The 16,188-nt window shown below is 30.6% G+C and overlaps 1 protein-coding gene across 2 annotated transcripts in view; it reads right to left on the bottom strand.

Annotated features, from left to right (window-relative positions):
* Positions 1-16,188, bottom strand: part of LOC114330708 (E3 ubiquitin-protein ligase LRSAM1) — a 182,723-nt gene that overhangs the window by 38,137 nt on the left and 128,398 nt on the right. For both annotated transcript variants that reach the window (XM_050644062.1, XM_050644061.1), the window contains 2 exons: positions 13,414-13,522; positions 12,177-12,417 (listed from right to left, as the gene is read on the bottom strand). In XM_050644062.1, coding sequence (XP_050500019.1) covers positions 12,177-12,417; positions 13,414-13,522 — 350 coding nt within the window. The remainder of the gene's footprint in view (positions 1-12,176; positions 12,418-13,413; positions 13,523-16,188) is intronic.

Here is a 16,188-nt window from a genome sequence, read left to right on the forward strand (position 1 = left end):
AATTGCATAAATTCCAATTGAAAGGTCTTATCTCTAATGGTTGGTTGGTAAAGTCCACCCATAAAACTATCAATCACACTTTTATGGGATAAAAAGTTGACCCACTCCGTCTGACTGAATAATACACAATCATGTTTGTATCCACTGATAACAATACTTGGTTGAAATTTGAATTCGTGTGCCAAACAAATCGATATATATATATATATATATATATATATATATATATATATATATATATATATATATATATATATATATATCGTATTTGACGGATTTAAAAAATACCGACGTTCGGCTAAAAATACGTTAGACATTTGAGCTTTAGTACTCATTGTAGAAGACTAAATAACACATTCTATTTCAGTTTATTATACCCTATCCCCCACTACTTAATACCGCGACAAGGTGTAATCTATTAATATCATTGTTAGTTCACATCTGCGCTACACAGCTGCTGTACGTGCTCCACTATCACTAAACACCTGCGCAACACAGCTGCTAGAAGCAGATGCTAGAAGCAGCTGCTCAAAAACAGATGCTGGAAGCAGGTGCTGTACGTGCTCCGCAACGCCACAACCTATTACTCTCTACTGATGCGGAGCACGTACACCTGTTTTCGGCAGCTGTTTCGCGCAGATGATCCACGCTGCTTTTATCGCGCAGGTGTTTTGCGAGATGCTTTACCTACCCACCAACCTTCTCCCCTTCTCTAGATATCATAGCATTGTAAAATGTATTTTATAGGAGATATTTTTTTGCCTCATGACATGTTAAACCTTTTTCTGTACACGTCTATATCCATTATGTTACCGTAATTACCTTTAGAATATTTTAGTGTTAGAAGACCAGTATACATTAAAAACAAAGGATTTTGGAATTTTATTTGGAACAATGAAATACTAATAAGGCTATGAAATTACTTACAAATCAGAATATAAGTAAAGATTTAAATAAAAAATAGGAAATGGATTGATCAAATAGTAAAACTTTCTTATAAAATTGTGTGAATTATAGTAGTTGAAAGACTGATAAGTTTGTACACACTTGAATGAATAAGGGAAAATGAAAATGTAGTATGTCAAAGTGTGTAAATAATTTATTTCGAAAATGTTTATGTCGAAAGCGCTCAGCTAAGGAAATAAATTATTTACACACTTTGACATACTACATTTTCATTTTCCCTTAAGTGAATTATAGTTTTTCGCCTTATAGGCAAATTCGTTGCAATTTCTCAGAGGTATTGAAAAAGAGACAAATTATATACAGATTCGGAGACATTCAGCCAACATTGCAAAAAATCTTTAAGTAAATAATGCGGTGTACTTTAAGAAATAAATCTGAAAATTGTTCATATGAAAGGAAAAATGGGAAAAAGTGTGAAAAATACTAGAAAAATTGGACAAATAGATGGAAAATATGAAAATTGCGAAAAAAAAGACAAAAAATACCAAAAACGCGGAAAATACTTGCTAAATTCTAAAAATACTAAAACTACTCGGAAAATAGGAGATATGCAGAAAACATCGGGAAAATACTAGGAATGCTAAAAAATACCCAAAAATACGAAAAATACTTGCTAAATTATAAAAATATGAAAACTACGCGGAAAATAGGAGATATGAGGAAAACATCGGGAAAATACGATAAAAGTTAAAAAATACCCGAAAAATGCGAAAAATACTTGCTATATTCTAAAAATATTAAAATTACTCGGAAAATAGGAGATATGAGGAAAACATCGGGAAAATACGAAAAATGTTAAAAAATGCCCGAAAAATGCGAAAAAATACTTGCTAAATTCTAAAAATATGAAAATTACTCGGAAAATAGGAGATATGAGGAAAACATCGGTAAAATACGACAAATGTTAAAAAAACACCCCAAACCTGCGAAAAATACCTCCAACTTTGATGGTTATCATAGTAAGATACTTATTTCATTTATCAAATAACAGGATAATGGATGATTACAAAAAGGTAATGTTATTGATAATGCAAGAGTACACATATAACCAAAAAATATCTTTAAATTTTTGAAAAAATTAATAGGAACACTGAAATTCTATCTCGAGAATATATTAAATAAACAAGATTTACATTAAATATTTATAATATGTGTATACGTATTCATATGTACATAATTTTGTATGGCGTTTCCAACACTTTAATTTTGTATCTTTTATCGTTTCTTCCATACACAAAGATGTGTACCATATAAGGCTTTAAGTTGATTATGATGTGTTTGCATTTTCCTTATTGTAGGGATTTCGTTACATATAACATATTTTATTTATAACTAACACAACATATTTAACGAAAGTAAGCACATAAACCATTAGTTGTTTTCCACAAAAATTAATAAGATAATCCCATCAATAGGAAACGCCCAAAATGGAAGGGCACAAAATTAATTTATAAACATGTTAAAATTGTGTATTTTCACTAAATTTGGTATTTTTACACAGTTTTAGAGTAAAACTATATCGTCAAGTAACACTAGCGTCAAATCAAAAGTACTCAAGTAACACTAGCGTCAAATCAAAAGTACTCAAACAAGTACACATCTTGAGTGTTTTCAAAATAGTAGCTTGAACAATATATGTGGTCAACAAAAGTTCGGTTTCTGTACTCATAATTACTAATTAAATATGTTTGGTCTTGTAGAGAATATATTAATTTTTTACCATGACGAGTCTAGTTATAACTTTAAATTGTTAATTCAATTGCACTAAATATACCTATTTTGTCTGTATATGTGATAATAGATAAACCATAGCTACTAAGTATGTAAATGAAGAATTTTCTATATGGATAAACTAACATGTGGTTGTGTATTTTTTATTAAAATAATGATAAAATTAAATTAAAGAAAACTAAGTTGTTTTAATAACAAAATGATATCCGTCAAGTAACTTTATGATACATCCACAAACTGTATATAAAAATATATATTCTTAATTACATTATTTTTTAATATACTAATTTGTCTTTCTAGCATTTTAAATACAGACTTTTTAAAATATTATTCAATATTATTGTAACCTTCAAAAATTTTCTTTTTAACATGCATGGCTTGGCTTATCTATTTTATTTTCGTAGTTGAAAAATAATCATATTTTTTCAAAAAATTTTAATTATGGATAATTTAATTACAATGATGCTAAATTTGATTATTTATATTTTGAGAATTATTTAGAATATTTTTACTCCCCAATGGTGACCATTATTTTTGATTTTGTTATTTTCTCTATGATTAATTTAAACAAGATTACATAATTAATACATGAATAATACAAAGTCTGCTCAAGGGTTCTTTTGTAAAGAAAAATTATAAGAAATGTCTTTTGTATCTTTCTCTTTTTTTCTCAATAACTTAGAAATACCACAATAGTTGTTTAACTTGCTTCTTTCAAAACAGACTCTATTAATATTTGGTTCATTATCAAAATGTATAATAAATAAATATTAAAACCAGGGATTGTTCTAAAAATTGTTTATTTTTTCGTTCAGATTTTACATAATATATACATATCTACTAACTCATTTTGGTACACCTTTTTGGTAAGTCTTCACCCATTGTCACCTGTTTTTTTTTAATATCTTTCCAGTTTTCGTTGTAGATTATTTTTCTATTTAGTTTTAATACTCAAAACTATTAATTTATGTTAATTAATTTAGCTACGTCTTTTTACCTGTGATTTTCTGCTTTTTCAGTTGAACTAAAATCTCCGTGCGTCAAAATCACATAAAAACATTTTTTTGAAAATAATAGTATATTATTAAATTTTATCTTCTTCTTCCATATGCTCTTATTTCAAAAGAATTTTTAAAGGCGTGCTATATAGAGCATCTGTCTTGTATTCTTCTGGTGTTAATTTTGTCTTCCTCCTCAATTGACTAATATTTCTATCTATATTTTTCTTCTAAGCATGCGCATATCTCATTGTTTTTCTCTACCACAAGATTTGATGTGTCAGCCTCAACGCTGAGATAGATTTTTTAGGTGTCATCCTTATTTTGATTATTTGTTGATATAGCGTCGTACTAACGTTTTGCATCTGATCTAGGTTTTCGGTTATAAATTTAATTAGACACCATCGAATAGAGATCTTTTAGATCAGGTATTCCAAAAAGGGATTTAATTGTTTTAACTCAAGATTACTTTTTATTTTTATTTTCTAAAATTTTGACTAAAATGATAGGAGTCTTGAAAATCTTTATTAAAGCTTATCATATTGATTTTGTAAAGTTAGAAAATTCGTCGTAATATTTGTAATATCATAGATTTGTATAAAAGTCCCAACACCTATCTGAATTCTGGCTGTGCCTAAATCCCTAAATGAAGGGTGAGAAGTCCAGGATTATTGTTTAAATTATGGAATTTGGGTGTGTCTCGTCTTGCGTCGACGTTTGTTTTCCAGAGGGTGAACCTGTACGGGGGTTTCTTTAGTTCCGTGATATGTGTAATTTCCGTCTGGTTAATGTCTTTTTTATATTTAAGTCTTTGTCATACAACTTGTTCTCGGTTTATATCAAGAATTTTGGTTATTTTGTGAGGACCTCAGTAGGGTTGATGTTTTTTGTTACGTTTTTTTGGGTATTAACTTTATAAACTACTTGTCCAATCTAAAATTCAAAATTTGTTTCTCCTTGGTCGTTTCTTTTATCAATTACTTTAGTTTTATTTTATGTTAGGTTTTCATATACATTTTGGTAAACGTGTTTTAGTTTGTCTTTTTTTTTATATCTTCTGAATAAAAATTTTGAGAAAGAAATAATTCGTTGGGGTTTCTAGAGTCTGTATGTCCGAAAGTCAATTCAAATGGGGTAAATTTTGTGGAACTATGAACAGTGTTATTGTAAGGCCATAAGAGCTTACTCCATTAAGTTATCTTCGTTAGGATATGTTTGTTTTAAAAGTCGTAAATGTTCAATTAGAGTAGAGTGTATTCGTTCAGCTATTGAATTTGATTCATGGTGACCAGTATGTATTAGTAAAATGCACTTTTATTTTGTGTATTGCTAACAAATCTTTTATGACTTCGTTATTAAATTCTCTACCTTTGTCTGGTACTATTAATTGGGGAATGCCGAAAGAAGTACAGTATTTTAGTAATGATGTTGTAATATGGATCGCATTTTTAACTTGAATAAACTTTAATTAAAATAATATTTGTTACCGTCATATGTAAAAATATCTATGTGAACAATTTGAAAAGGTTTACTTGCGGTTTCCGTAAGCATTAGCGGGACATATGGCGTGTGTCTACCATATTTATTTATTTTTTTTGGTAAATAGAACATTCATTAATATAATTAGTAATAGATGTCTTCATATTTTTGCAATAATAATTTTGACGTAATTTTTTAAAAGTTTTGTTAATTCCTCTATGGTTGGTTTTTCTTTTGTGGTAATTTTTTTAGTAAAATAATTTGTTCTTCTTCATCCTATACAGTAGTTTGAGTGCATCTCGGAGAAAAATGTTTCAAGTAATATTTATTAAAATTATTCTAAAAATTGAAGTACAAATAAAAATGTAGTGTTAAGGTTTGTGTAAACCATAAGAAATTTAAAAATTTTTAAAAATATTTTTTCGTTATCAGATTCAGGAATTTTAACTTTAATTATTTTATGGTTTTGATAAGTTTCGTGTTATATCGGTTTTGGATGTACTAAGATTTGATGAACTTTGTTGTTTATTATTTCGTCTAAAATGGGTATTCCTTAATTTGTTGTTTCGTTTGCTGTCGAATTTTGTGTAGAGTCGTCTGAGTTATCGTTTTTGAATATCTATTTTGTTTGGGGGTATTCTTATATCAGAAATAATGTTAATTCGTCTCGAATCGTTATTGCCACTTGTTGAAGGTTGCGAATGGATTTTCTGGAAAATTTTGGAGGTATTTTAAAAATATATCTTCGTCTACGTTTTCAGGATTATTTATTATTGATTTATCATCTAGTACGTTAATCGTAATTCGTGATAAACAGTCTGCGTTTGTATTATGTTTGCCTATTTTATAGATTATTTTGTAATCATATTCTTCTAGTCTTTGATGACATCGTATTAATTTTGAATTCGGCTCTTTTAGACTGAAAAGCCAAGATATTGGTTTGTGGTTCGTGTATATATAAAATTTTTCCGCAAAAGTATAGTTTAAAATATTTACAGGCCCATGCAATTGCTTTTAGTTCCTTTTCTATAGTCGAATAACTTGCAAAATCTGTCGTTAATACAAATTGTTGAGTAAAATTTGGATATTGTAAAATAGGGTCGTTTGTTAAAATTTGTTTACAAGTTTCGAAACAGTCAATAACATCTTTATCGTATTTTTGAACCTTTTTTCATGCATTTGGTCATGGGTTTTGTAATTTTAACAAAATCTTTTATAAATCGTTTATAGTAACCTTAGTAATCCTAAACAGCTTTTTTATTTCAGTTTGGGTTTTTGGAATAGGAAATCTTTTATTGGCTGTGATTTTATCAGGGTTTGGTTTTACGCCTTTATGGGTGATTTAATGCCTATCCTAAATACATACCTGTTTTTTTGTAAAAATTCTGACTTGTCTAATTGTACCTTTAAATTACTCTGCCTAAATCTATCGACAACTATTTTTAATTTTTCAATTAAAAATTGTAAATAGTAAAGATGTACTATAAATTAAAATATCGTCTAAGTATATTATGCATCTTTCATCTAGTAATCCTCTTAAAACATTGTCAATATCTCTCTGAAATGTCTAGGGTGTATTTTTCAAACCCTCTTCAATTGAAAGTGACTTTGTGGTGTACTAAAGGCTGTTTTTTCAACATCTTGCGGATCTACTTCTATTTGGTGGACTTGCAAAATCTAGTGTCGAAAGTATTTAGCTCTTCCTAATATAATTACGTGACATATTACTCCTCTCTGTGCATTATTCTCTTAAGGTGTTATAAACTTAAGGTCTTTTAAACTTAAGGTCTTTATGGCAGGCAGTCATATTTTATTTTTCTCTATCATTGTAATTTATTATGTAAACCGCATTACACGATTCCTTGCATGTTGTATGCTGTAGGCTGAACCCTATAATAAGCTGTGGTGTTGCGTAAATGTTTTGATACACATTCCACGTTTTCTGTCAAACGTTATATAATAATTTTTGTGTGTGTGTGTGTCCTCGTATTTTATTTATTCTATATCATACTCCTCCTTGATGCGATGGTCCTTGTGTGTGTGATAACGGGTTAAAATAGTAAAAGTCTATTTGTGTATTAGGCAAATGAAAGTCCTAAGTCCTGCTGTGGAATATACATGAAAATAATTTTTTCATTCGAAATGTTGAGCAGTGTACGAGATATGTGTATTAGAAAACTATGTCAATCAGTGTACGTTGTTCATTGGAGCACGATATGTTTAGCGTAGGCCTATACCAAGCAGCAGACGTTCAGTTGAATAGTATCGATGATGGTGTGAGACCGTATCTGTAGTAATATTCGTTTAAAGTTAAGCCGATCAGTTAAGTCTCAGTGAGGTCATCTTATTAAAAGTCCAACATCTAAAGACTGATATTTCTGTTTTTTCAGTTATGTATTTAAAATCCTCTACCACGGTTTAGGTAATCTACCACTACACATAAAGTTCATATTGTCGTGTCAATGATAATGTTGTTTATTAGTACTAATTAATAATTTTCGTTTATAACAGATAATTTGTATTAAAAAATAAAAATGAGTTGTTACTGTATACTGTTCTTTTGTTGGTGTAAAATTTTAACTATTTTGTGTTTATAATTTTTTTAATTATTTATTTCCCGAATATATAATATACATAACCTGCTAATCTTCTCTGTCTCTTACCACAATAATGTCACTTATTATTTGTTCGCAATAAAAACGAAGAAATTTGCTAACCGGATTTACTTATATAATTATACGGACCGTGGTAAATATTTCATGCACGTCGCCCTCTGAAAGCCTCCTCCGTCGCCTTTTTTCTTTAATTTTAAATTTATTATGAAACCTCACCTGGTTACTGATGGCATATACATAATGTACCCATATCACACACTAATTGAATGAAGAGGTGTCAATTTCATTATTGCCTGCTGCACAATTTATTTATAAGTACTTCTCACTGAAAGACGATGTTTACTTATTGCATCTGTGCATATATTACTACAAAAATTTTATATCCGCAATTCGTGAAGGGTTATTGGAACCAGCATGAGTAGGTAAGTATTGAAAGAACCGGTACCACTTTAATTAATGCAAGGTGCAAATTTTATGCAAGCTATCTGTACCACTATATTACTACAAAATATTAATTTGAAATACAAGGTGTATAAGTAATTTATGCGGTGGAGACATTTATACCCATATAGTCAAGATGTTTAAAAAATTAACGTGTGCTCTTGTTTGCAAAGCAGCTGGTGGCATTTTCTCTGTTAAGATACAGTACCCACAAATTTAGTGAAATAATGAAGAAACCGTTTTTAATAATTAATTTTATTTCTATGTTTTATATCTAGTACAGGAATAATAATTTTAGCTGTTTCAAAAATTTAGTGAAAGGAATAGCAAAAACAATGTTTTTATAATTATATTTTATTTCTATGACTTATATCTAGTACAGGAGTAATAATTTTAGCTGTTTCAAAAATTTAGTGAAAGGAATAGTAAAAACAAAGGTTCTTATGATTGTATTTTTTTATAAATTAATAATTTTTGGCTGGATATTCTTGATACTTTCATGAACCAGATATGCCACTGAATTTATTAATGTTAACATCTAGGAATAGAATTTCCTGAAGTGCCCAGTTGGAATCTTTCTCCTGGAACTCCGATGCCTGTGTCAATATTGCTTCGGCAAAGTCGTCATATATAGCGGATATATTACTACTGAAAGTTATGATTTTATTAGATGTGTTCATAGACTTGATATCCGAAATGTCATTATCGGGTTTGTGAAACACCGCAAAAAGTTCACAATTAACTTTAAGAGCCATGTGCTGATGAAGATATTCACTGAGAATTCGGCATACTTTTTGGTTAATATCGTTCATGAAGCCTGAATAGTTAATTTTATTAGTTGGACTCATAAACCGGTATGAGGCTATTCTATTTTTAAACGCATGTGATAGTTTAGTAACACCACTCTCGAGCACTTCAGTACCTATCGGTCTTATTCTTTTTGAAGGGATAGGACAAGCGGCATCACAAGACCGAACTTGATGTCTTTGCAAATCAGAATCTCGTGTGAAAGTCTTCCCACATTTGTTGCACATATACACACTCGATGGACTTTTGTTACAGACAATCATATTATGTCTACGAAGGTTATCTGACCGCGAGAAAGATTTACCGCACGTACACTGATTCATCTTATAGGTTTAAACATCAAAAACGCTTTTACCACCTTTAAATACCCTTTCTTAACCCCTACTCCTGCGCTATACCCGCTTACCATGGGTCGACAGATGTCTCTATAAGAAATGGGACAGATGTAGAGGGCAGCGATTATGTCACCTGTATGTATGCAAATTATTTTGTGACAAGTGCTTGCAAATTACAGGGCATACGGATATATGCAAATTAAGGACAGGTGCTCATTACGGAAGGTATGCTAATTAGTGACAGCTGTATGCAAATTAGGCACAGGTGTTCCTCCTCCTATTATTAGTGACAGGTGGTCGACAGCTGTATGCAAATTAGGCACAGGTGTTCCTCCTCCTATTATTAGTGACAGGTGGTCGACAGCTGTATGCAAATTAGCGACAGGTGTTCCTCCTCCGCTGAACATTAACCATATACTCTCTACTAATCTCCATTTCGTTCTGTCATTCCATAGATCGTCCTCGAGGTCTCTGTCCCTGATTTCTCTATCAACTCCTTCTCTCCAACTTCTTCTAGGCCTTCCTGGTCTACGCCTTCCTCTTGTCTTGGTATTCTATTCTCCGGCATTCTCCTTACGTCTCCGTGCCAGCTGAGTTGTTTCGTCCTGATGTCGTCAACAATAGTATGTGTAACCCCCATGATTTCTCGGACTCTCTCGTTTGTTATTCTTCCTCTGTTGTTAACAAAATCGTCGAAGCAAGTAATGAAAATATGATACAACAGCTGAAAACCGTTGATTGATTGACTGTCCTACCCCGCCAGTTAGGTCCAGTCAAGATCACAGTCTTGATCGCTGGCGGAGCGACCGGACGTGCAGCAACTGTGACTGTACTGTACCGTGCCCGTGCTTGAGAACGGGAAGCAAAGACTTTATAATTTGTTAAAAAATTTAACTGATGTAATTTTCAAGCTAATGAAGAATGGTTATGATCCTGGAAAATTGGCAATGGTATTGTTTTCAATCCGCTGTCTAATAGAAGTGCAAATTTTAGCCAGGAGAACTGACATTTGGATTTAAACTGTTTTCAAAAGTGTATTGAAAAAATTTGGGCCAAAAGGTTTTCAATTGTGATAAAACAGTATTGTTTTTCAAATGTTTGTCGAACTAAATGCCTTTAAAACAGGTAAATGTTTTGGTGTTAACATTAGTAAAGAAAGGTGATTGGTGTAAGAAACTAGTTCGATTTTAATGGACCGTATCTTTCCTGGTTAAGAACTTTTCTTGAACTGAAATGTAAAATAATGAGGCTGATTGTGAACATTTATTCTACAATAATTGAGACCTATAGAATCAGAACCTGCTAGATCCAGGTTTTGAAATTTTTCAGGAGACTAAAAAAACATTAAAAATATAAATTTTCCAAAAACTATCCAGCATTTCTCAATCAAAGGGGCGTCAATAAATGTCATAAAAGTAATGGATGATTCTAACCTCAACATTCCACTGGTATTTTAAAGCGGATTTAGAAGGTTTTGAGCCGAAACCGTATGCATGTAGATTAATATATACTCGAACTTTGAAAATGTGTGAAAAAAGGGAAATCGAAAAATTTATTATTTAGCAGGTTTTGATTCTGATGGGCTCAATTGTTAGATTCAGACAGACTTTTTTCATATAACGGTTGCTTGGCAACGCAGAACAGAGTTTGTAACGTAAAATGCTGACGTTTTTTTGACATTTTAAATAAGTATAAAAATAAAAATAATAAAAAATGGCCCAGAAATATTGAAATTATTGCTTACAGGCAAGAATCAAACATCTGCGTTGTTTAAAAGGAGGTAAACATTCGGAAGTGCATTATGTAAATAATAAAAAAAGCATGGATGGTCTCGGAGATTTTCGAATATTGGATTCAAGAATTCGATACGACAATGAAAAAATAAAAAAGGAATATCTCAGCGCAATATAAAAATATACAGGATCATTACCGCAATATGAAGTCCACACAATTGTTAGTGTTATTGATAATCTTCCCGTTAAAAAAACTGATTAGCCTTGTTCTGAACTGAATGCGAAGAAGAAGAATCTGAGGAAAATCCCGCCAAATTCAGTGAAAATTAAATAAGCAACATACTTGAAGTAACTCCTAGATGCTACAAATGAGTAGTATCCAGTTCACGATGGAGATGGAAACTAATTCATCCCCACCATTTTTCGACGTTCTTGTAAAGAAAAACCAATCCCAAAGTTTTCATCACTCTGTTTACCGAAAACCCACCCATACCAACTCACCTTCACAAATTAATTCAGTCATTAATACCCTTGTGTCGCATTAATACGCCTTTGCGATGATGCAATTAGATTCTCTGCGTTCTGGTTTAAAATTAGCCCTCATCCAAAATAGTTACCGCGAAAATCACATCAATACGAGCATCCATCCTCAGGTTTTAATTTTTCGCTCAATATCAACATAGACTCAGACCGTCACCATTGAAAACTTTTTTCTTCCTTACATCAAAGTGTCACTAACAAAATCGACAAAATTCTAAAATCAAGAGGAATAAAGACTCCCCATAAAATTCTCCCCAATAAAAACTTTCATCTCTTGTCCGATCAATCAAAGACAACATTCCAAATTAATGAACAACACGAAGTTCATAAAATTCCTTGTGCTGACTGTCCCCGATCTTACATGGGCCAAACCCATCGTAAAATCCAAAACAGTATTTATAAACATTTCATTTCTGTTCGCAATTCAGATTCAACTTCAGCTCTATGTCAAGTCAACATCATCTTACAAGTCGCAAAATTTAAAAACTAATAAAATTACATAATCAAATTTTGATTATTAAAAAAACTTACTGTTCCAATATACTCTTCGACGTTTCAAGCCTGCTTTCGTGAAACTCCTTGAATTTTGCTGTTTCCTGAGCCAAAATATCCTGCATAGCTGCTAAAATATCATCTTTCCTTAAAGTTTCATTGTAACGGTTAATGGCTGAGAGCAATTTCTCTTCCTCGAGTTTTTCTTGTTCCAACAACTGGCTCAGGGGTTCATTATTTAATAGCATCTCTTGAATTGCAAGATCAGCATTTTGTTCAACTGCAAATAAGTATATAAAACAAAATAACATGCAAGAATGTTATTTTTGCAAAGCATTAAAGTAACAATATTTTTTTACTATTCTGAGGTAATCATTGTGGCTAAAACGTGTGGCTTAGCTCCCATTGAGTATCCTATGGCCCGTAAAAGGGGCCACAGTAAACTCAATGTGATTACTAATATGTTAGATATTAATAATACCTATTTAAACTGTCAATATTTTTATTTTATGATTTATTGTTTAAAAAGCGCTTTAAACATGAAATACCATAATACTTCTAGATCTTTACTGAGTGTAAGACATAGGCGTAACCTGGGGGTGGTTATACCCCCCCCCCATTTGGATGTACTTTGAATTACTATTCCATACCCCCAGAGACCATCAAGTAGTTGTAATCCCCCCCCCTTAGGATCATCCTGGTTACACCTCTGGTGTAAGATATTCTAATAAGCCAATTCCAGGTTATACAACAATTCAAAGGCTTTTAAAAAGTTTAAAAATACTGGGACCGTGATTCCTAATTGTACTTATACAAACAATATTAACAACCATCGTTGAAAATCCTATAATAAATTCTCGAACTACTGCAGACGTGTTTGACATTCATTGGTTTATTTAACTGAGAGTGCGCGCACTATTTGAATAAAACATCTTTATTATTACTACTTTTTCTTCAACTGAGTACATCTTATCAAGTTAATTGTTTTTTAAACATTAATCATAAAATAAAAATATTGGCAGTTCAAGTTCAGAGGTATTTTCCAAATGTCAACTTCACAACTCACATCTATACCTCACCACATATTCAAATGATTTGGCAATGCTGTGGTGTTCTGACGTCAGAAATATTCAATGACGTAAGCGTATTTTTGTAGTAAAGAAACTAAACTTAAGCTCAATATAATGTAGTAATCTATTAATTTTGACTAGGAATTTATATAAAACTGAAGTCAGTCTCACATACACATAAACATTAGTAAGCTAAAGTAACCTACCTTCTTGTAGTTGTTCTATTAATCTAAATCTTTCAAATTCCTTCTCTTGGTGTATCTTACTTAATTCGTGATCAAAGATGTCTTGTTGTTGTACCAGAACTGCCAAAAGCTAAAAATAATACGATGGAGATATATCCAGTGTGGAAGGCACTTATTGAATAAAATTATTTCTGCCCTTGTTTCAAAAAATTATAAATAAACACTGAGACCCGTCGATTTTTATATATAAATGTGCGTCTTTTAGATATAAATTTAAATGTACAGGGTGATTCATGCAAGCCTAGCGTAGTCCATAAGCTATTTTTTATATAGTCTAAGTTATTTTTAATTGAACACCAATATAATTTAAACACTAATATTTTTATATTTTTAAAAGCTGCTTAACAACCTGATTTCATCGAACTATATCGTGTAAGTTGTATTATGAATAATACAGTGTGAAATTTTGCAATTATAATGTATGGAAACCACTTATGGAATAACATTTTTTGTGTTCTTATTTTAGAAAATTATAAAAAATACTGCGACAGGTCAACTTTTAAATTTAAATGGGCGCTTTATAAACATAAATTTAAATATACAGAGTGATTCACACAATATAGCATAGTCCACTGTATTTAGTTTTAATGAATCACCTTTTATATTTTTGTTTTTAGAAGTTGCTAAACAACCTCATCTCAAAAAAGTGTACTATGTAGGGTCTATATTACGAATAATACAAGGTGGAATATTAAAATTATTTTTAAATTTCGTCAAGACATTAAATACAAAACCCAATATAATGATACTTAGTTTAGAAATTGTATGTCTTTATTTAGCTAATTTCCAAAATAATACCATTATTTAAAGTATGATGAATTAATAATTTCAAAATTTTATGTATTTAATATCTTAACGAAAATTATACATAGTTTTAAAATTTCACATAGTATTATTCATAACAGGCCCTACATAATACACTTTTTTGAGATGAGGTTGTGTATGAGTTTCTAAAAAGCTAAAAACGTACAGGGTGTTTCATTAGAATTAAAGATCGCGGAATATACTAGACTTGCGTGGATCACCCTGTATATTTAAATTTATATTTAAACAATGTATATTTGAATTTAAAAGTCGACGTTTTCTAGCGTTTTTTTTATAATTTTCTAAAATAAGGAGACAAACAATTTATTCCATAAGTGGTTTCCAAACATTATAATTATTTCAAAATTTCACCATGTATTATTCATAATACAACCTACATGATATAGTTCGTTGAAATCAGGTTGTTAAGCAGCTTTTTAAAATATAAAAAGAAACAGGGTGTTCCATTAAAAATAAAGCTTATGGACTATGCTAGGCTTGCATGAATCACCCTGTACAAAGTTATATTTATAAAAAGCGCACATCTATATATAGGGTGAGGCAGATAAAGGGCCTATTAGAAATATATCGAGAACTAAAGGCAACAGAATAATGAAAATTGGAATGAAGGAATTTTGAAGAGTGATCTATTTAATGAAAATATTTTCACCTATTTGCTACTTCCGGTTATACCGGAAGTTGCTTATAACTTGGTTTTTTTAATGGGACACCCTGTATATTTTTACACTTTTGGATTCTCCTCGACGTCATCTTTCTTAAAATATCAGGTTTTGTAATATTATACAGGTAGTTTAAAAGATAATTACGTTTTTTTCTTAATTTCGTAGCAGCATTCACACCCTGTAGAATTGTAGTAGTATGACATCAGAAACTCTAATTATGTTCAAATGATTTTTAATATAGTCTACTATTGTTAAGAATTGTCAGTATAGCCATTTTTTAATTTTAGTATACAGGGTTGGTCCAAACTCGGAATGAGTATTTTCTGAGTTTTCTTAAATGGAACACCCTGTATTCTAATATTGTAATGAAATGATATTTTATGGTACTTTTTTATTTCTTAAGCATTCCCTATACCTAAATGCTTTAATTTGTGCTTAATTGTTAATCGAACCAACAATCTTAACTACGTAGGTATTTTGATAGATCAACCATTATTGCTAATTTTAAGAATCAGTCTAGATTAATACGTATCTATTTCCGAAAAATTATTTGTGATTGAATATTTTCACGGCCAACCTAATAAAATTTCACGTATTTTTTGTTGCAATTAATATTTGGCTTAAATCACCAATAACTCACAAACTAAAGCAGTTAGGTATAGAGTATAGGGAATGCTTAAGAAATAAAAAAGTACCATAAAATATCATTTCTTTACAATACTAAAATACAGGGTGTTCCATTTAAGAAAACTCAGAAAAGACTCATTCCGAGTTTCGACCAACGCTGTATAGTAAAATTAAAAAATTAGCTACACTAACAATTATTAACAATAGTAGACTATATTAAAAACCATTTTAACATAAATAGAGTTTTCGATGTCAAACTAATACAATTCTACAGGGTGTGAATGTTGCTACGAAATGAAGAAAAAAAAAACGTAATTATCTTTTAAACTACCTGTATAATATTACAAAATCTCATATTTTAAGAAAGAAGGAATCGGGGAGAATATAAAAATGTAAAAATATACAGGGTGTACCATTTAATAAAACGAATTTATAGGCAACTTCCGGTATAACCGGAAGTAGCAAATAGATGAAAATATTTTCATTGAATATATCACTCTTTTAAACCCCTTTATTTCAATTTTCATGATTCTGTTGCCTTTAGTTCTAGAGATATTTCTAATAGGACTTTTATCTGCCTCACCCTGTATAAAAATCGACGGGTCTCAGTGATTTTTATAAT

This window comes from Diabrotica virgifera, chromosome 2 (assembly GCF_917563875.1).
Source record: "Diabrotica virgifera virgifera chromosome 2, PGI_DIABVI_V3a".
Taxonomy (NCBI): domain Eukaryota; kingdom Metazoa; phylum Arthropoda; class Insecta; order Coleoptera; family Chrysomelidae; genus Diabrotica; species Diabrotica virgifera.